The 26315-nt window shown below is 47.0% G+C and overlaps 1 protein-coding gene across 1 annotated transcript in view; it reads left to right on the plus strand.

Annotated features, from left to right (window-relative positions):
* The first annotated feature begins 1474 nt into the window (after window positions 1-1474).
* The window catches only part of LOC134573358 (endonuclease domain-containing 1 protein-like), a 31974-nt gene continuing 7133 nt past the window's right edge, over window positions 1475-26315 (plus strand). The window contains exon 1 of the mRNA XM_063433060.1: window positions 1475-1866. Within this exon, the coding sequence (XP_063289130.1) occupies window positions 1564-1866 (303 nt within the window). The 5' untranslated portion in view covers window positions 1475-1563. The remainder of the gene's footprint in view (window positions 1867-26315) is intronic.

Consider the following 26315-nt stretch of genomic DNA (forward strand, 5'->3'; position numbering starts at 1 on the left):
GGATGAACTGAGCCGGCAAGTGGGACTCTCTGGGACTGACAACCAAAGAGTGTTCCTTATGATCGCTTATTATTTTTTCCGTTCACATTATTATTTTCTTTTCCTTACATAAGATGCTCCCAGCAGCCCTGATAGCCGATGTACCAATATTCGGCCCTCGATTACTAATGCCTTTCATTATCACTCCAAAGGCGCCTCCTAGGGGGTTAATGCTGACAGGCCAACAACAAGTTCGGTGTTTAACTGTTACCCTCATACAATGTTTTAATGCTCCGGCACCGCTGGCCTCCCTGCTCGGCCTTTACTTAAATGTTTAGTTAATACCCATGCCTAGAATGCGTAGGACGGCTATTTTGACTAACAAGCTGGACATAGTAAAGTTTTTCAGGGCAGGCACCTAGGGAGAATAGCGATGTTTAGGCATGCTATATATTATAGGCGAGTTATAGGTTGTATTTATATTTTGATTCTACTGAGAACTTCTGCCAGGCTATGCGCTACCCTGCTTTAAGCTTTTCACGTCATGGCCTACATATGTATACTGTGACCGTACTATGTTGCTAGCTATCCCTATCTAAACCTAAGCCCAGCTAGCAATGTTTTATACACGTAAGGCCTGGCATGATATACTCCAAAAATCGATGTCAAGCATATCCTAACACAAACAATAAGCTCTGTTCAGCTTGTTAATATTGACAGTGTTGATGTCAAAATTGTGCATACATCCTTTCTAACATACCTGTTCCTGCACCTCAAGCACTGCACACCCAGCAGGTTTAATTAGCACCATTAACCCACGCTAGTAACTCGCTTTAAATGGTCAAGCTACCTGTATATTTTTCTGCCTCATAGGTGAGACAGCGTACGTCCACATATTTTGTAGGGGCACATATGTCTACCGAAGCAAGCCTGTAACCCTATCATGTCTTACTGCCCTAGACATAATAATTCAGAGTGTTTCACAATTCAAATCGCATGTTTTACCACGCTTTGTATTTCTATGCAACTGCCTACATCTTGTTATTTTCATGTTCTAAAACATAAAAAATTGTGCTGTATAACAAGCCACATGTTGAATTGATGACAACAGCTGTTGTGGCGCTGTACGCTTTACTGTTACTCCATGCACGAATAAAAATAAAGAATAAAAAAAAAAAAGGAAATCATTTAGGGCTCACTTTTCATTGAATACACTCAGATCAGAAGAAGGAGACTTTGTGTTAGTTGTGCAAGCTTCAATATTATGTAAATAATTACAAAGAATAGGTAAAAATGAAAGAGTCTATTTTTTTTTAATCATATGTTCCTCTTTAAACCTGATGTAATTAACCACAAGTGACACATTGTGCTACACGTTTACCATTCCTGTTCAAGCTTAAAACACCATAAAGTCTTTAACCCTAACATCTCCCAAATCTTTAGCCTTATCTATACATTGTAACACATGACCATGAAACTGTATATAAAGCAGGAACCCGTGGGGTGATATATTATCTGGTTGTGAAGCTCACATAACGGGTCTTTCCATCTTCTCGAGATTGTCCAAGAGTTGCTGTTTCTATCATGATGTTTTGGCTATTACTAGGCTTGGCTCTGGTTAATACAGCCTTGGCCAAAGTGAGCACAAACTTCGATGACTGCCGTGGCCACTTCTATGCCAGTACTCCTCCACAAGGATTCGAGAACGTTTTCAATCAGAACGGTGTCATCACACACCTCTGCCTGATGCTAGAAAACCAAAATAACCCTTTCTATGCCTCGCTGTACCATAAGGAGTTACGATATCCTCTATACGCTGCCTATATTCTAGACATAAGACCCGATGACCCAAAAAGCTCTTCAAAGACATTTCGCCTGGAACCGCAGGTAAGTGACTTTATTCACACTCATATCAACCATTCAATTCACTAAATTTTATAGAAATTTAACTTAATATTAACCAACTACATTTCCACTTCCGTAAGATTAAATCATAAATTCTGTGTGATTCTGGGGATTTCCACCAGCTGGTGGCACCGATCTCCAAAACCATACAACTCACAGTAATATGCAGTGTGTATGAGTGTATCACAGAGCTCCACAGCTATACAACTCACAGTAATGTGCAGCGTATAGGAATATATCAGACTCCACAGCGATAAAACTTACTGTACTATTCATTGTGTATAGGTGTGCCACAGAGCTCCTACTGGGAACAAAAATTTGTCCCGGGCCTTTTTCCATCACAGCGGCCCACTGAGAAGGGAATGAGGCGAGAGAGGGGTGTCATCACCAATGACAAGCACAGCCCCTCTCAAAGTGAGCCTGTTGGGTCAATGCCCCACCAGGGCAGCCCATACGCAGAGCCCCGATGAAGAGCTCTAGCATGAGAAAAGGGCCCTGTATTTGTTCTGCGCAGCACAAGCAAATGTATTAGCGTGCTTGCACTGTGTTTGCTTGTGACTTGTCTCTGGTGTCTCCATAAGTGGGATACAAGAGGACAATAGGGCCAGGAAATCATATCGGAGCCTGCTTGTAGGATTGCGTGTAAGAGTGAGAGAGTGTGTGCATAGGGGCTGTAGTGTATGTGTGTATATGATGCAGTGTGTGTAGGGGTTGTAAAATGTGTGTGTTTAGGGAAAGTATTGTGTATTTGCATACAGGGGATCTGGTGTGTGCATAGGTGATCCAGAGTGTGTATGTCAGGAATGCAGTGTGTGCCTATAGGGGATCTTTTGTGTGTGTAGGGGATATAGTTTGTGTGAAGTACCCAGAGTGTGCAAAGGAGGTTTAGTGTGTAGAGGATTCAGAGTGTGTATAAGGATACTAGTGTGTGTGTGTGCAAGTGGTGTAATGCGTGTCTGGAATGTAATGTGTGTAAGGGTGCACTGTGTATGTGACGGGTGCACTGTGTGTGTGTGCTTGAGGGGTGAAGTGTGTGTGTGTGTGTGAGGGGTGCAGTGTGTGTGTGGGAGGGGGTTGCATTGTGTGTGAGTATCACAGAGCTCCGCAGCAAAAAAAACTCACAGTGGGGTGGGATTCTCTATAGAAGCTAATATGAGACTATGGCTGAACCTAAGATGGTACAAGTGTCATGCCAGCAAAATAAATAATATATAATAATTGTGGTGAAACCGACCACTGGGCACTGGAGAAGCCTGGTTGCATGCCTGCTGTCGCTGGACTATGGCCCTATGTTAAAGCTTTTATTTTCCCCTGCAGAAAGGCTTGTTCGTGCCTTTCTGTCTGGGCGTTCGGTAGATTGAATCTACCGAACCAAGACACGAATGACCGGACCACCTGGGTGCGGAGTGTGCCAGTAGTTTACCTCCCAGAAGCTGCGGTTAACCGCAGCTTAATTGGTGAACGCTGGGTGGCCGCTGTTCGTATAGCCGAACACGTGACAGCGACCATCTTAAACTCCCGAACGACCAGCGGTGTTCAGCTCCAAAACTGTGGAACTCAAAACGGACAGTTAAACTCACGAACACCGCTGAGCCGCCTGGCTTCTCCTGCCTTCAGTCATTTATCCGAACGCCGGTCCAATCGGTATTTTAATGTATGAACAGTGTTACCCCAGATAGCTATGCCATGGAGCCTATTCGTATAACGAAAGACTATGTGAAAGACTTTGGCTCCATGGCGATTGAACTGTATGTATGGGATCTGAGCGCCATTCGGTAATAATGTGCGCTCAGATCTAAGCTATCTGGGGATATGTTGAACATGCCTATTTCATTTAATAGTTTTCACATTATATATTTTTATGTGTTTTTATTACCATGTGTGTTATGGAGTTTTGCCTCTGTCCTTGGAGATAATTGGATTACTTCCCAATTATCTCCAGGATAGAGAGGAGGGATTATAATGTACTATGGGAGTGTTTTCACTATGTATGTCTGTGATTGGTCACTGTGCAATTTGTGTCCCAGTCTTCCACCAGGCACCACTGTGCAATTTGTGTCCCAGTCTTCCACCAGGCACCACTGTGCAATTTGTGTCCCAGTCTTCCACCAGGTCCCCTATGGGAGTGTCCACCTGGTGGAAGACCTGCATAAATACCGGGCACTGCTTGACCCTCAACACGAAGCATTGTCTCGTTCTTGGGGGGATTTGATTGTATGATGTTCCAGTTCAACTGCTAGGAGTGTAAACCGTTCGTGTGGTTTTTCCTGTTCGGCTGTTTGAAGCATTCCCGGTTCGGGAGTTTGGAGAATTTGTATGGTTTCCTGTTCGGGAGATTGGTGTATGGAGTAGCTGCCTGTGAATCTGGAAGGGAATATCTCCTAAACGGCTTTTAACCCCTTTTATGCCTGGGGGTGCCGTTACAATAATAATGCAGAAAAGAACATAAAACGTTGTAACGGATCGACGGGCACCCCGACTGGGTACCTTCGTTGAAGGATGCTCCTAGCACTTCCTGAGGACTCCAAGCACTGCAGCAGACACCACAACCACCGAACCGGAGAAGCATACGAATGCTCTCAAGCATACTGGCCGTGGTTTGGGCTCTCAAAAAGTTGCAGCCGTATTTGTATGGACAACCTTTTTCCTTACTCACAGATCACAACCCGTTGGTGTGGCTTAACCGTGTGGCCGGGGACAATGCCAGGCTGCTGCGCTGGAGTTTGACGCTGCAGCCTTTTGACTTTACAATTCATTACCGGCCAGGGAAGCAGAATGGTAACGCCGACGGGTTGTCCAGACAAACTGAACTTGAAAAATGATCTGTGAGTACTCCTCCGGACATCCCCAAGCCGATCCGTTAGGATCAGACTGTGTGTGCCGGCTTGGTTATGGGGGAGCATTGTGGCAAACCTAGCCACTTCAGACTATAGAACTGTGACTCTAAAGGTTGTCCTAAACACTACTGCCATATTGTGTTTGAATGTACTTTGCATTCTGTGTTGAAATGTATACTTGTCTGTAATCCTTATAGCATTCGTATGCTAGCAGCCGAAAGCCGCTAGCATTTACATGGTTGTTTCACGAACAGCAACTTTACCGGCTGTTCGTGAAACGAATTATGTACCGAACCCAAGCCCACACACTGAGGGTCGTGTGGCACCAATTACCAGATTGCAACATTGTTGCAAACGGTAATTAAGTGCGTTCCTAGGTGGCCGTTGTTCGACTACCGACCACGCGGCGGTCGGCCATCTTGGATCCTTTGTCTCCCCAGCGGTGTTTGGTCGTCGAGCGCGTGGAACTAAAAATGGCTACTCGATGACACGAACACCACTTCCAGACTGTTCGGGAGCTCCGGTCTTTTCCTATTGTGGTTCCCCATCGGTGTTCGGTACTTTTAAACTAATTTAATAAGCAAATGTATTTTGTGCGGCGTTCGGTTGTTTTAGCTGGGATCTGAGCGGTATTCACACAAAATGTGCACTCAGACCCCAGCTATCTACCGAACGTCGGTTCGTGCAAATAAGGTGAATATTGTTCGAGTTATGGATTTAAATGTGAAATGCCGGTTCTGCTGCACGGAGGGATAATCCACTTAACGGTATATTACAGTGGGAGTATCCCTCTTGTGCAGCAGTGCCTGATGGGAGAATTGCTCCAAATGTTAAGTCCCCCATGTAGTCCCTTACTGTATTACCCCTGCTATGTCAGTAAGGAAACCCCTTGCATGGGGACTTGCATAAATACTAGAAGCTGTGAATAAAGACCTCAGTTGACTCCCAGAACTGTGTTTAGTCCGGTTACTGGGGGATTTGGGATATTGCCTTACTTTTCCGCGCTGACTGTGGATTACCTTTAATACCAGCGGAGATCGTGGGATTTAATATTGCCGCTCCGCTACAGCTCCCCTACCACTGGTACAGGTATGAGATCTCGGGCATCCAAGTCCGTTTTTTCTGAGGAGGGAAAGGGTGATCTGTGTGTCAGGACTGTTCTGATTGGTTTGTAAGCTTTGTGCCCCTGTCCCCCACAAGGTCCATGTGGGCCTATACCTTGCTTGAGGACTTGCGTAGAAGGCCAGCTGTGGCTTCCATTAATCACACTTGTTTTACCCTTCATGAAGTCTAGGCTCATGTTTGGGAGATTGGAGAACTACATTCACTCTGGGGATTGCTGTAATCACTATATTCCCCTGAGTATAATCACTAAGATCTTGTAAGAGCTGTTACTGTTACGCTCTCTGGACTAGGAGAGGTCTACCTACTGGAAGCTGGATCCTGGTCTTGGGTCCAGGGTGGGTGGAGGACCGCGAGACTCCAACCAAGCTGTGGCAGTTTGTGGGGTTTACAGTGGTTATGGTGTTCCAGTGCAGTGCTTATGGTACTCGCAAGTACTAGGGAGCAGCGATTGACAATGGTACTCAGTCGGGGTGCAGGCGGTCTGTTACAAGGTTCTTGTGACAACTCCCCTTTTCAAGTGAGTTTGCCACGAGTTCCTGGAGAAGCCAACTTGCCAGCCTCCTGTCCACAGACTTTGGACCCTATAAAATGTAATGTAAAAGTCTCTGTTTGTGTATATGAACTATATGGTTCGGGAACCGAACAGCCGCATGAACTGGAGACCACCCTGGAGCTTGTTAAGCCTAATTGATACTTTGTAGCAATTTCCACCACAGTGTTCTAAGTTTTTGTCTGGGTGGCCACAATTCCTATGGACGACCACGAGGTGGCGGCCATCTTGTTCGCATGAAACCAGGCAGTGGTGTTTGGTCGTCGAGTTCATGGAACTATTTTTGGACACTGAAACTCCCGAACACCGCTGGTCTTACATGATCGCCTGGGTTCCGTTCTACAACATTTAGAAAGGTGCTGTTCGGTGGAAACGTTCCCACGAACAAGGGGGAAAAGCTCCAGGGTAAGATTATTCACTTTATTTTCCCGAACCAACTAATGAACACCTCTGGAAGCATATAAAATCCAGCTATGGCAAAGGAAAACAAAGTCTAGGAGCGGGTACTTGGTGGAAATAAAACATTAGCATGGAGGCCCACACCATAACCACTGTAGGAGAGAACCTAACTACCAAAACTACTGCAAATCGAAGAGGGATTTTGTTACATGGCTCCCTCTTTGTGGGACACTCTGGTAGACCAGGCTTGACCCCTTTTCGGGGGCAACTTGGGGCTGTCCAGACGCTGTTATTCGAGGTCAGTTTGCCGAGATAATCCATCCACGTTGCTGTTCTGCTTACCGGGTCAGTACTGAATGGTAAAGTTGTAGGTAGGGTTGGAGTGCAAGACTCCATCTAAGTAGCCGGCCATTGTCCCCAGCAACGTGGTTTAGCCACACCAGGGGATTATGGTCTGTAACCAGGGTGAACTCCTGTCCTTACAAATATGGGGTTAATTTTTTTAATGCCCACACCAGGGCTAAGCACTCCTTCTCCACTGCTGCATAGCTGACCTCTCGGGGAAGAAGTTTTCTACAGATGTAGGCAACAGGGTGCTCTCCTCCATCCTCTCCCACCTGGCTTAAAAATGCCCCCAGTCCAAACATTGAAGCATCTGTATGAACAATAAATTGTTTGCTAGGGACTGAGGCAGCCAGGATAGGAGCATGAATCAATGCAGTAATAAGAGCTTGGAACGCAGTTTCACAGTTGGGAGACCAAAGGAACTGTCGGAGTAAGTTTTTCTTGGTCAAGTCAGTCAGGGGTTTAGCAATGGTGCTGTAGTCAGGGACAAAGTGTTTGTAATACCCAGCAGTGCCCAGGAAGGCCAGAACTTGGGCCAATTAGCGACAGCCTCAATTTTAGCAGGCTCAGGGCGCTGTTTCCCACACCCCACCCGGTGTCCCAGGTACTGGACTTCAGCTATCCCAAAATGGCATTGGTCTGGTTTCAGGATCAGGTCAGCGGTCCGAATTTGATCCAGCATGGTTCCTACGTGAGCTAAGTGTTCCTCCCAGGACTCACTATAGATCGCTATGTCATCCAGGTACGCACAAGCGAAATCCTGGAAGCCATCAAGGAGTCTATCCACCAAGCGCTGGAACGTGGCTGGGGAATTCTTCATCCCGAATGGCATGACCTTAAACTGGTACAAGCCAAATGGAGTGACAAATGCCAACTTGGGGATAGCCTCCTCGGCCAGGGGAATTTGCCAATAACCCTTGCAGAGATCAATGGTGGTTAGGTAGTGTCCCCTGGCTCTGCGATCTAAGAGCTCATCTAATCGGGGGATAGGGTATACGTCAGTCACCGTCCTGTCATTTAACTTGCGGTAGTCCACACAGAATTGGGTGGTACCGTTTTTCTTGGGTGCTAAAACTATGGGGGGATGCCCAGGGGCTGTCTGAGGGTTCAATTACTCCTAACCGTAACATCTCGTGGATTTCCTTCCGCATCCCTTCTCTAACTGCCTCCGATAAGGGGGTTGTCGGAGTGGGGCTTGTCCTGGGGTTCCGACCCTGTGGGTCATGAGGGTAGTGTATCCAGGCTCCTGAGAGAAAGTGGGAATCTTGGCTTGTAATAGGGCATTTAGCTGCTCCCTCTCAGTGGGAGTGAGTTTGTCACCTAACTGGACCTGGCTAAGGAGGTCCGTGGGTGACCCCTACTCTAAAAAGGTCCGGTAGGGGAAGGCTCTCATGGTCCTCGGTAGCAGGGCTACATACAGCGGATACATTCTCCGGTCGCTCTATGTATTCTTTTAACAAATTAATGTGAAAAGCTTTCTTTAGCCTTTCATCTCTGCAACTGGCTATTACATAGGTTGTATCGCACAGCTTCTCTACTACCTTGCCAGGAAGCCTGTGGGTTATCCTGCTTAACAGGCTTCAGCACTAGGACCTTCTGTCCTATATAGAATGTACGTAGTCGTGCACCCCTATCATACCACACCTTCTGTCACCCTTCTGCCGCCTGGAGGTTGTCTTTGACTGTCCGAGCCAACTGCTCCACACGGTCCTGAAACTTCAGGACGTATGATAGTATGGGGGTCCCTTCATGCTCTGTTTCCACCTCCTAGTGCTCCCTGATGAGATCAAGGGGCCTGTAACGGACCGTTTTGCTCACCAGAGGTTAAAAACCGTTTAGGCAATATTCCCCTTTCCAGATGCACAGGCAGCAACTGTAAGCACCAATCTGTCAGGATCGGGACAGGGAACAACACGCAGAGTACAAAAAGTAGCAGATACGTATACCGGACCTTAGAATGGCCGGACTTAACGTAATACTACGTATAGAATGGTCAGGGACAAGCCGAGGTCGAGGGAACGAGAAGACAGGTAAGCGAGAGACAAGCCGGGTCAAGGATAACAGAGAAGACAGGTAAGTAATAACAAAGCCGGGTCAGAACCAAAAGACAAGAGAATACAAGAGCACTGTGTGACTAGGCTGGCTAGAACCACGACAGGGCAATGAGCAAATGCTGAGAGCTCCCTTAAATACCCTGGTTCTAGAGACTAATCACGCCTCCGCCGAGACCTGATTCGTGTCCGGGATTTGACTGACAGGTCGGGCTAGAATAGCGTCATGACGTCGACTATTGAGCGTCACGTTACAAAAAGGCATAGTTCTCTCGCGGCCGGCGTTTACATGCGCGAGGGAACCGCGAGGAACGGGAGAATCATGCCGTCTGGATGGAAAAACGTCTAAGTCTCTACCCGTCTCAGGGGTAGAGACTACAGGTACCCTGACAGTACCCCCCCTCTCAGAAACGCCCACCGGGCGGAAGGAACCGGGACGAGATGGAAAGCGGGAATGAAAAGCCCTGCGAAGACGAGGAGCATGGACATCCTCCTGTGGTACCCAGGTCCTCTCTTCTGGACCATATCCCTTCCAGTCAACCAGGTATTGAATTTTCCCCCGGGAGATTCGAGAATCGATGATGGAGTTGATTTCGTACTCCTCCTGACCCTCAACCTGAACAGAGTGAGGAGAGGAGACCTTGGAGGAGAATCTGTTACAGATCAGGGGTTTTAGCAAGGAAACATGAAAGGAATTAGGAATACGTAAGGCAGAGGGGAGCGCTAGGCGATACGCAACAGGATTAATTCGATTCAGGATCCTATAGGGTCCAATGTAGCGAGGAGCGAATTTCATAGACGGTACTTTCAAACGAATGTTTCTAGTACTCAACCATACCCTATCACCAGGGACAAAACTAGGAGCCGGCCTTCTGCGTTTGTCAGCGTGTTTCTTATACAGTATAGAATTATGTAGGAGAATTTGTCGAGTCTGATCCCACAACTTCTTCAGATTGGCAACATGAGTATCAACCGACGGTACCCCCTGGGAAGAAGGAACCGACGGAAGAATGGAAGGATGAAAACCATAATTCATGAAAAAGGGGCTAGAGCGAGTTGAATCGCAAACAAGATTATTGTGTGCGAACTCTGCCCAAGGAATCAGACCGACCCAATCGTCCTGGTGTTCAGAAACAAAACAACGCAGATATTGTTCAATCTTTTGATTGGTTCGTTCAGCGGCTCCGTTAGACTGAGGGTGATAAGCAGAAGAAAAATTCAATTTAATGCCTAGTTGAGAACAGAATGATCTCCAGAAACGTGAAACAAACTGGGAACCTCTATCAGAAGTAATCTCGGAAGGTATCCCATGTAAGCGAAAGATCTCTTTAGCAAAAATCTCCGCTAATTCAGGTGAAGTCGGAAGTTTAGGTAAAGGCACGAAATGGGCCATCTTGGTAAACCTATCCACCACTGTGAGAATAACAGTGTGCTTTTTCGAAACAGGCAAATCCACAATAAAATCCATCGCCAAACAGGACCAAGGTTTTTCTGGAACTTCCAGGGGATGTAAGAGACCACAAGGAAGCGAATGAGGTAGTTTAGTCTTAGTACAGACCTCACAGGCTCCGATAAAATCCTTAATATCCCTCCGTAAAGAAGGCCACCAGAAATCCTTAGAGATCAAGGAATATGTTTTGCGAACGCCCGGATGACCAGCCACCTTACTCTCGTGAAGACACTGTAAGAGCTCCAGTTGGAGTTCAGGAGGAACGAAGTGTCTAGACGCAGGAGTCAGTCTAGGTGCCAGATGCTGCAAGCTCCTGATCTGATCCAGAAGCGGAGAATGGATTTTGAGAGTTGTGTTAGCGATAATATTACACTTAGGTACTATAGAGGATAAAACCGGCTCAGATATGGCAGAAGGTTCATGTTGGCGAGACAAGGCATCAGCTTTAGAGTTCTTAGAACCAGGCATATATGTGAGTATGTAATTGAAGTGAGTGAGGAATATAGACCAACGGGCAGGGCCGGATTAAGAGCACACTGGGCCTGGTGCTGACAATTATGATGGGCCTAATTACGGAATCTTATTGACCAAAAACACTAAAACAGTCATGCCTCCCAAAAAGGGGGCATGTCTGTCTAAAGAATTTGAAGGACAGCCTGGTATGAATGCATGTCAGGCTGCCAGCCAATCCTGCAGGCTGTCCAACTAAGGGCATACTATGCAGGCAGCATCCTGAGCTTGACATAAATGCATCCTAAAATGCGCTCACTCCATGCTTTCTAAGGGCGGTCCCCTAGCACTCACATGTCCACTTGTCTCCTTACCTTCTTACTAGCAGGCAGAAGTTCCTGGTATATAGTCTGAGACAGAGAAAAGGTGTATGTAGTGAGTGTAGAAGAAAGGGGACATGCCACAGTGTTAGAGAGACCAGCGTCTGCATTACCCAAACTAATTTTATTGTCAGCCAGTCCACACAAGTTTTGTTCCCATACATCCCTCTTAAGCTTCCAAACTTAAAGGGACACTATAGTCACCATAACAACTACAGCTTATTGTATTTTTTTTCTGGTAAGTAGAATCATTCCATCCAGGCCTTTTGCAGTAAACACTGTCTTTTCAGAGAAAATAACTCCACTGGGCACTCCTTAGATGGCTTCTAGAGGTGCTTCCTGGGGCAGTACTGCCTAGTGTGCAGCACTGCCATTCAGTGTCTCCACCCTCGGCATGCAGACACTGAACTTTCCTCATACAGATGCATTGATTCAATGTATCTTTATGAGGAGATGCTGATTGGCCAGGGCTATGTTGGACTTGTGCTGGCTCTGCCCCTGATCTGCATAGTTGACAGTCTCAGCAAATCCTATGGGGAAGTATTGTAATTTGCTCAGACCACCACTTCTGATGATGTCAGCAGACAGTCAGTTCAGAGGCAGAGCCAGCAGCTGCAGACTTGAATACAAGTTATATTTAACTATACTTAGGGAGGCAAGAAGGGGCCAGGGTGGTGGTTTTAACATAATAGGGTCAGAAATACATGATTGTGTTCCTGACCATATAGTGCTCCTTTAAACAAGAGTATGTGAAGAGTAGTTAGGGTTGCCACCTTTCTTGGAAAAAAATACCAGCCTTAATCATTTGTATAATCACAAGGAGTGACATCAGAGAAAATTCTGTAAAATCACCAACAGACTACTCACAGTTTGATTCTGCTGTATAGGTGGATTGCTCCCAGTGTCTCAGTCTCACAAGTCACCCAGTGTCTCAGTGTCCCTAGGTATCTCAGTGTCCCCATGTCGCCCAGTCCCCTAGTCTCTCAGTGTCTCAATGTCCCCATTTCTCCCAGTGTCCCAATGTCTCAGTGTGTCCCCATGTCACTAGGATACTGGGGACACAGTGAGACATGGGGGCACTGAGAGACCCGGGGACACTGAGACACCCGGGGACACTGAGAGACCGGGGGACACTGAGAGACCGGGGGACACTGAGACACCCGGGGACACTGAGAGACCGGGGGACACAGAGACATGGGGACACTGAGACATGGGGACACTGAGACATTTAGGGAAACTGGGAGAAATGGGGACACTGAGACACTAGGGAGACATGGGGACACTGAAACATTTGTGGACACTAGGGACACAGAGACATGGGAACACAGACACTGAGAGACTAGGGGAAACTGGGAGACTAGGGGACACTGGGGACACTTGCTGGGAGACAGACACTTGGAGACACTGGGAGACATGGGGACAGTTGTGGACATAGACATGGGGACACTGGGACATATAGGGACACTGGGAGACATGGGGACACTAGGCACACTGAGACACTAGGAACACAGACACTGGGAGACATGGAGACACTGAAACATTTGGGGACACTAAGACACTAGGGACACAGAGACATGGGGACACCGGGAGACTATGGGACACTGGCTGGGAGACAGACACTTGGGGACACTGGGAGACATGGGGACAGTTGTGGACATAGACATGGGAACACTGGGACATATAGGGACACTGGGACACATGGGGACACTAGTGACACTGAGAGACATGGGACACAGACACTGGGAGACTTGGGGACACTGAGACACTAGCGACACTGGATGGGGGACATGGGGAGAAACGAGGACATAGTGTCTCTGTGTCCCAATTTCTCAGTGTCTCCCAATGTCCCTATGTTTCACAGCATCCCCATGTGTCTCAGCATCCCCATGTGTCCCAGTGTCCCCTAGTGTCTCAGTGTCCCCATGTTTTCCAGTGTCCCCAAGTGTCTGAGTGTTTCCAGGTCTCCCAGTGTCTGTGTCCCCATGTGTCCTAGTGTCTCAGTGTCCCCTAGTGTCTGTGTCCACATTTGTCCCCTAGTGTCTGTTTCCCCTAGTGTCTCAGTGTCCCCATATGTCCCCTAGTGCCTCAGTGTCCCCTAGGGTCTCAGTGTCCCCGTGTGTCCCTGCTGCCTTTCCCCCCATCCCTCTCTTACCTGAGCTGTAGAGCTGCTGTCTGGACTCTGTGCTGTATTGCTGCTCCCCCACGGATCAGTAAGTAGTAGAGAGAGGCAGGGATATGCTGTAACTTCCTATCCCTGCCTCTCTTCACACACACAGTGACCCCTACTGGCCGGTGCTGGTATTGCAGAGTAATCTCCATTTATTCTGAGAAAAATACCTGCATTTGTATTGCCGGTATTACTGCAATACTGGCACGGCCAGGCAGCCTCAAATACCAGTCAGGTGGCAAACCAGTAAAATACCAGTCAGATGGCAAACCTAAGAGTAAACCTAGAGTAGTGTGTAAAAAAAAAAAAAAAAAAAAAAAAAAAAAATTTATTTTTTTTATTTTTATTTTTTTAAATGGGCCTATTCCATGGGCCTGGGCCTGGAGCTGCAGCTCCATCAGCCCCTATGTTAATCCGGCCCTGCCAACGGGCCTGTCTCGATGATAATCGTTTAGCCTCCCCAATATAGGATAAGTTTTTATGATCCGTCAAAATGGTAACAGGATGCAAAGTCCCCTCCAATAGATGTCTCCACTCCTTTAAAGCCATGATAACCGCTAGGAGTTCCCTGTCACCAATGTCATATCTGCTCTCAGTACCCGATAATTTTTTGGAAAAATACCCACATGGATGTAATGGTTTATCCACGCCCAACCTTTGGGACAGGATGGCACCTATACCCGTCTCAGAAGCGTCAACTTCGAGTAGGAAAGGTAGATTAGTATCAGGGTGAACTAAAATTGGTGCGGAAGCAAACAGCTCCTTGAGAGTCTTAAAAGCCAGAAGTGCTTCAGTAGACCAATTCTTAGTGTCAGCCCCTTGTCTGGTCATATTGGTGATAGGAGCAATAATAGAGGAGTAGCCCTTAATGAAACGTCTGTAATAATTAGAGAAACCAATAAATCTCTGAATGGCCTTGAGACCCTTAGGTAAAGGCCAATCTAAAATGGATTGGAGTTTCTCCGGATCCATTTCAAACCCCTCTCCAGAAATCACGTAACCAAGAAAGGTAGTCTGGGATTGGTCAAAGCTACATTTCTCTAATTTGCAGTACAAGCCATGTTGAAGAAGTTTGTGCAAAACCCTTCTGACCTGTCCGTGGTGAGTCTCAATATCCCTGGAATGTATAAGTATATCATCGAGGTATACAATAACACAGTCCTGCTGAAACTCCCTAAGAACCTCATTAATAAGATCCTGAAATACCGCCGGGGCATTACAGAGACCAAAAGGCATTACAGTATACTCATAGTGCCCATAACGAGTATTGAACGCAGTCTTCCACTCGTGTCCCTGCTGAATTCTCACCAAGTTATAAGCACCTCTGAGGTCTAACTTAGTGAAAATCTTGAAACCCTTTAATCGATCAAAAAGCTCGGTGATCAAGGGGATCGGATAGGCATTTCTAATGGTTATCTTGTTCAAACCTCGGTAGTCAATGCAAGGTCTTAAAGAACCATCCTTCTTTTTAACAAAAAAAAATCCAGCCCCAGCAGGGGAGGAGGATCTCCTAATGAACCCTTTGTCTAGGTTTTCACGAATATACTCCTCTAAGACTAAGTTCTCATTCGTAGACAAAGGGTATACATGGCCCCTGGGAGGCATAGTACCAGGAAGTAAATTAATTTTGCAATCAAAAGGCCTGTGTGGTGGTAAGGTATCAGCCTTTCCTTTGTCAAATACCGCCTTTAAATCTAGATACAAGGACGGTATCTGTACTTTAGTAGAGTCGGTAGAGTTATTAAGTGTGTTAACAATACAAAGGGGTGACACTCTCTTTAACCCCTTAAGGACACATGACATGTGTGACATGTCATGATTCCCTTTTATTCCAGAAGTTTGGTCCTTAAGGGGTTAAACATCTCTCTTGACAATCCTGACCCCACGAGACTATTTCCCCTGATTTCCAATCTATAATGGGGTTATGTCTCTTCAGCCAGGAGTATCCCAGGACTATGGGAACAGAAGGAGATGAAATGAGTAGTAGAGATATCTCCTCCTTGTGTAGAATACCAGTAGTTAAGTTAAGAGGTGTGGTCTCCCGGAAAATCACAGGCTCAACTAAAGGTCTACCATCTATGGCCTCAACAGCCAAAGGTGTCTTCCTTAACTGGGATGGGATAGCGTGTTTGGTGAGAAAAACTTGGTCGATAAAGCTCTCAGCAGCTCCGGAGTCTATTAATGCCACAGTCTCTAAAGTTCCCTTCTCCCAAGTTAAAGAGACGGGTAATAGAAGCCTGTGTTCTTTGTAGTTATGAGTAGAGGACAAAATAGAAACACCCAAGGCCTGTCCTCTAGAGAGACTTAGGTGCGAGCGTTTCCCGGGCGATTGGGACAATTCAAACGTAAGTGACCTCTGACTCCACAATACATACACAGTCCCTCCCTTCTCCTGTACTGTCTCTCCTCTTCTGAGAGGCGAGTAAGGCCTATCTGCATAGGTTCTGGAAACTGTGGAGTTTTGGTTTCAGAACTTTGAAATGAAGGAGCTAATCTAAAGGAAGGTCTACCGGTTCTATCTCGAGTGTTCTGCCTCTCTCTTAGACGTTCGTCAATGCGAGAGATAAAGGAAATTAAGTCCTCCAAATTCTCGGGAAGCTCTCTCGTCGCTACCTCGTCAAGTATTACATCGGATAATCCGTTTAAAAATATGTCTATATAAGCCTGTTCATTCCACTTAACCTCTGCCGCCAAAGACCTGAACTCTAGTGCGTAATCCACAAGTGTTCGGTTCTCTTGTCTAAGGCGCAACAGTAATCTAGCTGCATTGACCTTTCTGCCAGGGGGGTCAAAAGTTCTTCTAAAAGCAGCTACAAAGGCATTATAGTTATAGACTAATGGATTATCATTCTCCCACAACGGATTAGCCCATCTCAGAGCCCTCTCAATGAGTAAGGTGATAATAAATCCCACCTTTGCCCTATCAGTAGGGTAGGAACGGGGTTGTAGCTCGAAATGGATACTGATCTGGTTCAAAAAGCCACGACACCTTTCAGGAGAACCAGCATAACGTACAGGTGGGGTAACTCGGGAAGAAGCACCTACAGTGGCTACCTCTAGCCCTGAACTCACAGGAGGAATAGAAGTATTACGCATCTCCTCAGGTGGATTATTAGGACGTGATAGTAACGCCTGTAGTGCTAGTGCCATCTGATCCATTCTATGATCCATGGCGTCAAACCTAGGATCAGGAGAACCAAGCTGACAGTTTGTACCTGCAGGATCCATTGGCCCTGTCGTAATGTCAGGATCGGGACAGGGATCCAACACGCAGAGTACAAAAAGTAGCAGATACGTATACCGGACCTTAGAATGGCCGGACTTAACGTAATACTACGTATAGAATGGTCAGGGACAAGCCGAGGTCGAGGGAACGAGAAGACAGGTAAGCGAGAGACAAGCCGGGTCAAGGATAACAGAGAAGACAGGTAAGTAATAACAAAGCCGGGTCAGAACCAAAAGACAAGAGAATACAAGAGCACTGTGTGACTAGGCTGGCTAGAACCACGACAGGGCAATGAGCAAATGCTGAGAGCTCCCTTAAATACCCTGGTTCTAGAGACTAATCACGCCTCCGCCGAGACCTGATTCGTGTCCGGGATTTGACTGACAGGTCGGGCTAGAATAGCGTCATGACGTCGACTATTGAGCGTCACGTTACAAAAAGGCATAGTTCTCTCGCTGCCGGCGTTTACATGCGCGAGGGAACCGCGAGGAACGGGAGAATCATGCCGTCTGGATGGAAAAACGTCTAAGTCTCTACCCGTCTCAGGGGTAGAGACTACAGGTACCCTGACACAATCTCCCGAACTGCAAACTAATCTACGAATCCTGGAAACAGCCGAACAGGAAAACCATATGAAAGGGTTACACTCCTGGCAGTCAGCATACAATCCAATTCCCCCAATAACGAGACGACACTTCGTTTTGAGGGTTAAGCAGAATCTGGCTGTACTGGCACATACAGTCTCTTTTATTCCCAATCCACAAACATAGTACAGCCCACAGGGTTTTACAGAACAACCAATCAATCCGTACAATACACACAGACTCTCCCACACAAAATCCTCCCCTCTGCCTGTGATATGATTACTGAACACAATGGGTAATCTCATTATCACAGGCAGAGGAATACAGTTTTTCCACATTATTCATAATTTTAAAAGTATGAATCACATTCACATAAAACTTACATTTTCAGAATCAGCATACTCCATACGAACATATGTCAAAATCATCCAAATTGGTCCATTGGTTCAAAAGGTAGATCAAAGTCCTTTGTGACCAAATGAAGCATGGCTTTTCTGCCCAAAACCAGTTCCACAGAGTCTTCTATCCTGGAGATAATTGAGAAGTAATCCAATTATCTCCAAGGACAGAGGCAAAACTCCATTAAGCACATGGCAGTAAAAAGACAGTAAAATACAATAAAATACACAAGTTTACATTTATTACATAAAATACAGACATTCTACCTATCCCCAGATAGCTTAAATCTGAGCGCACATTATTACCGGATGGCGTTTAGATCACATACATACAGTTCAATCGCCATGGAGCCAAAGTCTTTCATACAGTCTTTCATCTGGGGTATCTGGGGTAGCATGACTTTAACAGTCCGCAGAAAGGCACAAACCAACCTTTCTGCAGGGAAAAAGAACAGGGGCCATAGTCTAAAGGCAAGAGGCGGGCAAGCAGCCCCCTCCAAGGACACGTGGCGAGGTCGGTTTCGCCACAGGGCCCTCGCACCTTTCTCCCATATAAGAGCTCAAAGGGGGAAAGCCCAGTTTACTCCTGCGGCACCTCCCGATAGGCAAAGAGGAGGTGCGGCAGGTATCGCTCCCAGTCTTTGTACTCTCTGGTGAAAGTCTTGAGCATTTGCTTCAAGGTTCCATTAAAACGCTCACAGAGACCGTTAGTCTGGGGATGGTAGGGCGAACTAAGTATCTATTTGATACTGCAGACCTTCCACAATTATTGGGTCAGTTCTGCAGTAAACTGTGTGCCTCGGTCCGAGAGGATTTCCTTGGGAAACCCGACTCGGGAGAAGAATTGTACCAGAGCATTAGCCACAGTGTCTGCCCGGATATTCGACAGCGCCACTGCCTCTGGATAGCGAGTATATACTTATTGCCAGATGGTCTAGGGTTGGCGAGGGGTCCCACAAAGTCAATGGCGATCCTGCTGAAGGGTTCTTCAATAATTGTCAGGGGTACCAAGTGAGCCTTGGGGTGATCCCCTCGTTTCCCCACTCGCTGACACACATCACAATTTCCGCAGTATTCTCGTACAGCAGCGTGTACCACAGGCCATAAGAAAGCCTGGGTTACCCGGCGTAAAGTACGAGTGGTCCCTAAGTGTCCGGCCATGGGAATGTCGTGCCCAATCCTAAGAATTTCCCTTCTATATTTGTGGGGTACTACTAACTGGCATTTTTGGTAGGGATTCTGCCCTTTCTTTTCCGTGACTCAGTGCAGTTTATCAGAATCCCACATATAAACCTTGTTTTCTGATCCCCCAGCCCCTCTCGCTGCCTTTTCCCTGTATTTTCGTAGGGAGGGATCCTCTCTAGTGGCTTTCCCAAACTCCTCGGGAGTGTCCCAAGCTATCGTAGTCTGGGGGTCAGTCACAGTCGGGGGGGGTGTCTTACCTGGGTCTCCCGGGCTGGTGAGCTGGTCCTTTCGCTGCTTGCTAGTGCCTTGGTCATCACGGGTTGAGCGACTGCAGCAAATCGTTACCCAGAAGGACTTCTGCAGGTAAACTGTCCATTATCCCGACTTTTACTGTACCGGATCCGGCTCCCCAGCCGAGGTGGACGCGGGCAGTAGGTAGACGAAATACAGATCCACCAGCTACTCGAACAGACACGGTTTGGTCTGTATGCTTATGAGCGGGAACCAGGTGCTTCTGCACCAGCGTAATAGAAGCCCCAGTGTCTCGTAACCCTTGGGCGGTCTGCCAGTCGACCTTGACCTCTTGTCGGTGCTGCTGTCTGTTATCCTCAGAGTCAGCATAGATAGGGTTAACTTCATACAGTACACCCATATATTCCACGGGGTGAGTATCGGTGTCCACGTAGTGTGCAGCCGGGGTACGGGATGCCACAAGGGCTGGCGCCGGTGGTGAGTTGTTCCAGGAAGATCGGGGTTTACTAAAAGGGCAATTGGCCATCAGGTGTCCTGGGTTGTGGCATCAGTGACGCTTCATCCTAAAATTCTCCGAACCATGTCTGGGGGGACCAACATACCGAGTTGGGCCGGGTGGAACAGGGGCTCTACATTCTGGTTGTGGAGAGAATTTGGCTACAAGGGGGCCGGAGACTCCACTCGAGGGTGAGGTCGGGATAATGCAGGGTCTAGTTGTCTGCTATCCACATGTTCATCAGCCAGGCAGGCTGCTTTGGTGAGGGTATGGGGATGTCGGTCTTGTACCCAGTGGCCCAAGTCCTGTGGCAAGTTATTAAATAAGTGTTGCAGGAGAAACAGCTGTAGCACCTCCTCCGCAGATACTGCTTGACAACCCTTAAGCCAATGGGTAGCGGTGTGGTGCAGCTTGTGGGCCCATTCCCTGTGGGTATCACTGTAGCGGAGAGCTGGTATTTCACAGGTTAACTCCACTAAAGATCCCAGTGAGGTTTAGGAATAAGTGATAAAATCCCATATAACAATAGTCACAGCAAGCAAGGTAATCCAGGCATATCCCAATACAGATCCCAATGACTGGACGACACACAGCATCAGGAGCAGAACTAAACTTTTAGTCACAGAGTCTGCTTTTAAGCATTTCTCCCATGCAAGGGAGACACCTACAATAATTATCCAGTACACCAATCATATATGAGTTGCCACCCCCACATCGCCTTCCCTTATGCAGGACACAGTTCTCCTCATTTTCTGGATGTACCCCTAAACCTAGGGGTACACCTCTACATTTTACATCCCCTGGTAGCCCTGATCTGGGTGAGTATCATATTCAAAAATCACCCAGATCGGACCAGGGGTTCGGGAGTTATGGAGGTTTAACGTTAGGACCAACCGCACAGGCAACAGTAGCCGAAAATAGTTCCATAAGTTTTGGCCTTGCGGTCAGTCTCCGTTCGCGGAATAAAAGTCACAAAATGTCTGCCATCCATGGCTATACAGGGGTTCGTGTGAATCCCCCTGTTTGCATTATTCTTTCTACTGAACGGCGGCTTGTTCGGTAGTTTCGGCACAAATTTCTGGAAGGCTGGAGGTCTCAGCGGTGTTTGCCTAGTCGAGTGTCTGATTTTAGTTCCAGACACTCAACGGCAAAACACTGCTGTTCGGGAGTTTAAGATGGCCGCCACGTGTTCGTCTCCCGAACGGCGGCCACCCGGAGGACAAAGCACACACTGCACTGATTGCCAATTACGGGTTTGCAACATTGTTGCGAACAGTAGTTGGAGGCACACTTATTCCTGGGGTGGTCTGATTGTTCGGTAGTTTCACTCGTATAATAAACTGAGTGATTTTACCGAACAGTCAGGCGAATGCTGCATACAATACACATACATACGGCAAAAATTTAACGAAAGCATATTACAACACATAATTTTGTGGACAGCCCTATGCCATCTGCTACAATCGCATCCTCGCTTCTTAGTGTCCCGGAATTTCTGCCTATGGGGTTATGGTATACCGCTTAAGTAGAGTGTCTTTGACAAGGTGATATTGGGTTAACTCGACCGCTGGGATAGCCCGGAAGGCTTCTAAGGCTTTCCCGGATAGCTTGCCAGATAGTATGGTGATCCATTCCTCTGTGAGTACCTGGTGGAGTGCGCACTGCCTTTCAAAGTCCCCAAATAGCCGTCAATCTCCCCCTCTGCTTCCAGGAACACTCTAAATGCAGAAAACGGTACCTTTTGCTTCTCCGGGGGGGCAGGAGCAAGTGTGACTGGGTCTGGTCACCATACTCCGCCTGTATTCTCTCTTCTGCTGTACTTTTTCTCTCACCTCTGCAAAGGTCCGCTCGATCCGATCTTTGGACGGGTTTGGCCCATACATCACCAGCCTTTCTCGGACAATCCTGGTAATTTCATCCCCAGAGGCCATGGTGGAGTTACGATCCAGTTGCTGTAGTGCCGCAATCAGCTCTCTTTTAGGACGGCTGCTAGCAATCCCTCCACCTTTGTAGCGGAGCTGCAATATTAAATCCCACGATCTCCGCTGGTATAGAAAGTAATCCAAAGTAAAGCGCTGGAAAAGAAGGCAATATCCCAAATCCCCCAGTAACCGGACGAAACAGTTCTGGGAGTCAACTGAGGTTTTTATTCACAAGCTCCAATATTTATGTGGTTCCCCATGCAAGGGGTTTCCTTAGTCACATTACAGGGGTATTACAGTAGAGGACTACATGGGGAACTGAAAATACAGAGCCTTTCTCCCACCATGCACTGCTGTACGAGAGGGATACTCCCGCTAGAATATCCTGTTAAGTGGATTATCCCTCCGTATAGCAGAACCGGGTTTTAACATAAAAATCCATAACTTTAGCCTTATTCATGTGATTATAATAAATGACCGTTCGGTAGATAGCTGGGGTCTGAGCGCATACTTCGTGCAAGTACCGCTCAGATCCCAGCATAAATAACCGAACGGCGCACGAAAACATACTTTATATCACATTCTCCTAAAAGTACCGAACACCGATTGGGAAACACAATATTGAAAGACGGGAGCTCCCGAACGGCCTGGAAGCCCAGCGGTGTTCGCGCCGTCGAGTAGCCGATTTTAGTTCCAGGCGCTCGACGACCAAACATCGCTGGGTTAACAAAGGATCCAAGATGGCCGACAGCCGCGTGGTCGGTAGCCGAACGACGGCCACCCAGGAAAGTAATTAACCGTTGATTGCAACAATGTTGCAATTGGCTAATGGGAGCCACACGACCCTCTGTGTGTTGGCTCCCGTTCGGGACTTTATTAGTTTCACGAACAGCATGTAAAGTCAGCTTTTGGCCGCTAGCATACGAATGCTCTATAGTACAACATTACAGGCATACATTTAAACACAGAATTCCAGCGGCTTTTTACAGACAACCTTTAAAGGTACAGTAATATGATCTAAAGTGGCTAGGTTTGCCACAACCTTCTTTCCAGTAGATCCTTGAGGGTTTTCCTTTTTAGCTGCCCATATCGGTTTTCCATCCGATCTGCACGTCCCCTGGGGTAAAAGGACCATCCCACTGCTGCCAACCAGGTGTGACGGTTACCCCTATAGAGTGGGGGTATTTACCGTCTCCACGTCCTTCTTCCCAGAATTTGAGAACGCTGCAGAGCTCCAACTCTGTATCCTTAGGAGCTGGTAGAGCGGACTCCCTCCTCCAGGATGGTATAGCTGGGTCTCTCCTCCAGGAGAGTATAGTGGTATAGCTGAAGAGCTAGTACTGATATAGCTGTTCCCTACACACGAGACGAGGCTGCGAGTGAGGGTAAGAAGGTCTGGTTTATTGAGTACAAAGAACATTTATTTAATACATTTTTTTCAGACCAGAGGCACACCCCCTGGACCTGGACACAAACCAATAGAAACAATAATTGGTACAGTAATGCCTCGTTTCCACTGAGCGGAACGGTTCAGGTCGGTACAGTTTGGAAGGTTAAAGGATGCTTCTAGCGTTTCCTGAGGTCTCCAAGCACTCTGGCAGACACCACAATCACCAAACCGGAGAAGCATATAAATCCTCTCAAGCCTCTGAATGCTGTAGACAGTCGAATAGGAAACCATACGAATAGGTTTACACTCCTAGCAGTCAAACTGGAACAGCATACAACAAATCCTCCCCCAAGAATGAGACGACACTTCACGTTGAGGGTTAAAATAGGAACTCCCTGTACTGGCCCATACAGCCTCTTTTATTCCCAATCCCCAAACACATTACAGCCCACAGGGTTTTGCAGAACAACCAATAAACACATTACAACACATACAATACAAGTACAGCAGCCAATCAGACACAATGGGACAATAGAAACACACCCAGCATATTCCTCCCCTCTGCTTAGGAGATAATTGAGTCAATTACTGTCTACTATCTACTCAATTATCTCCAAACTGAAAAGTTACACTTTTTATACATTTTTATAACTTGGTGAGTTAACATCGTACATACATAAAACTTATATTATTTTAACCAGAATAACTTGGGGACAAACATATCCACAATTCACTTGAATAGGTTCAGGGGTTTAACAGTTAGGTCGAAGTCCTTTGTTTCACTTGCAGGCATGGCTTTTCCTGCTCAGACCAGTTCCCACTGGTCTGGCAGTGTCCCTGGGAATACACCGTGCTGGAGAACAATGGATCCGGGGGAGGGGAAGAGGAAGTGTCCAAAAAGTTTCAGTAAGTCTATTCACTGTGCTTAAAGGGCCAGTAGCCGCACAATAAAATACAATATACCAAATACTGTATTTAAAGGGCCAAACCTCCCAGGGGCCATAGTCAGCAGGCAGGAGGCGGGCAAGCAGCCCCCTCCAAGGACATGTGGCAAGATCGGTTTCGCCACACCGGTCTATTTAGGTGAGTGTTTCCACTGCAAGTCAGACCTTCAGGGGCCATGCAGAGTTTAGAAAAAAATGCTTATGTGGAATGCAGACAGACTGCGATTAATGTAACGTTACTGGAATAATCTATAGAGAATGTACAAAGCATGGACGCTTCCTGGCAGGATTGGTGGCGAATGGGAAACTAATCTGCATTTCACAGGATTATTCAACTCGTTTATTGGTCTTCTGGTACAGGGAGCCAATTTGGAATCCCCCAATAATCCCAGTCCCGTGTAACTCCCTGGCCCGGAGGGAAATTACAACAATAATCCAATTATCTTCTGCCATTTCTTCCTGTTTACATACATTTTCTAATAGACAATTTTATCCAGCAACAAACATTCATTCATATCCCGTTATTATCACTTTCCTCAGGGGTGACACAGCAGGTGTGGAGGTTACAAGTAATGGTTTATATAAAACTCTGAATTCATTGAAGGATTTGGTGTCACAATGACTTTCCTGTCTTCCAATCAATGGATTGTATAGTAGCTCTGCCCTTTCCTATGGCCCTACATCTGAAGCAGGACCCTGAATGGTGCGGTACGGTTTGCTTGTATGGACCACTTTCATAATGGAAACACCCAAAATAGCGAACCGTACCGAACTGAACCGATCCGCTCAGTGGAAACGAGGCATTACACAAAACAGTTCCACAGGCTGTGCGGCCGGTCTATCTTCTGATTTACATAATGTCCAAATTGCACGAAAGGATCTGTTCATGCATTACTTCATTAGATGCGCCTCGTTCGGTAGATTATTCACAAGAAATAGCACTCTGTTCGTATGTATTTAGTTCGTGGAAATAGTAGCCGAAAATAGTTCCAGGCGTTTGATGACAAAACACAGCTGAGCGCATTCGGCTAAACAAAATGGTCGCCACCACGTGTTCGTTCATACGAACGCCGACCACCCAGCTTTTAGTCAATTAAGCTGCGGTTAACCGCAGCTTCTGGGTGGTTAACCAGCAGCACACTCCACATGAAGGGGGGTCGGTCGTTCGACATTTGGTTCGGTTGCTTGAATACTGTAATCCTGTTCGTAATAATGTCTTTATTTACCCACCAACTAGCAAACACCTCAGGAAGCATATACAATCCAGCTATGGCAAAGGAAAACAAGGAGGCCCACACCATAACCACTGTAGGAGGGAACAAAACCACCATAACTACTGCAAATTGAAGAGGGGTTTTGTTACATGGAGTACCCTCCAGCACTCATCCAGTTGCGATTCGGTTTCTAGGCAATGGGCTGCTGGGTTTGGTCTCCTATCTGTGGTATTGTTGTGCATGGGGCGGCCCCAAGATGGTCGAGAAGGCTCCAATGGGCAGTTGCTGCGGAGAAGCACAGCAACACACAGCTATTACATCTACCCACACAGCAACACACAACAATCATATATAGTCACACACAGCAACACACAGCTGTTACGGGAGCTTTATAGACTGTTATAAGAATTACCCCTTTTTTTTTCCACCGTGTACCTTGTTTCGGTATTTAGACTGTGTAAACCCATTCCACGAACCGTCAGGACTATGCATTCGTACATACGAACGACGGACCACCCGGCTCTTGGCGTGTGCCGCCACTTAACCTTTGTCACCCCTGAAATAACCAAATGACCGACTACCCTACAAGCGGAGTGTGCCTCTAACTGACCACCGGGAAGCTGCGGTTTGCGGTTAACCGCAGCCTAATTGACTGTCTCAGGGCGGACAATTCACTGAACTGGAACACACGAAAGACTCCCGAACAAGGACCACCTGCATCCTGGCATGTAGCCCCAATTAGAACGTTGGGTCTGCGGTTAACCGCAAGTTAAGTACCCCCCTTCATGGCGATCCCCGTTCGGCTCACGAAGGACTGAGACAACCATCCTCTGAGCGGGGTTCACGCAACTGCTCAGCCGCTATGGGTTTTAGGTCCAGGTCCCGCTCTTTATCTGCCTACCTGAAAACATGGCCACCATCTCGCGTTCTGGACAAAAGGCACGAACGGACCTTGTCATGAAGAAACTGGCTATACCGTTCGTGAGATCTGAGCGCTATTCGCCTATCTGTTGCACTCAGATCTGGGCTACCTAACGAATGGTTTAAAATATTAAAGTTATATATT

Source organism: Pelobates fuscus, chromosome 9, assembly GCF_036172605.1.
Source record: "Pelobates fuscus isolate aPelFus1 chromosome 9, aPelFus1.pri, whole genome shotgun sequence".
In the NCBI taxonomy this organism is placed as follows: Eukaryota; Metazoa; Chordata; class Amphibia; order Anura; family Pelobatidae; genus Pelobates; species Pelobates fuscus.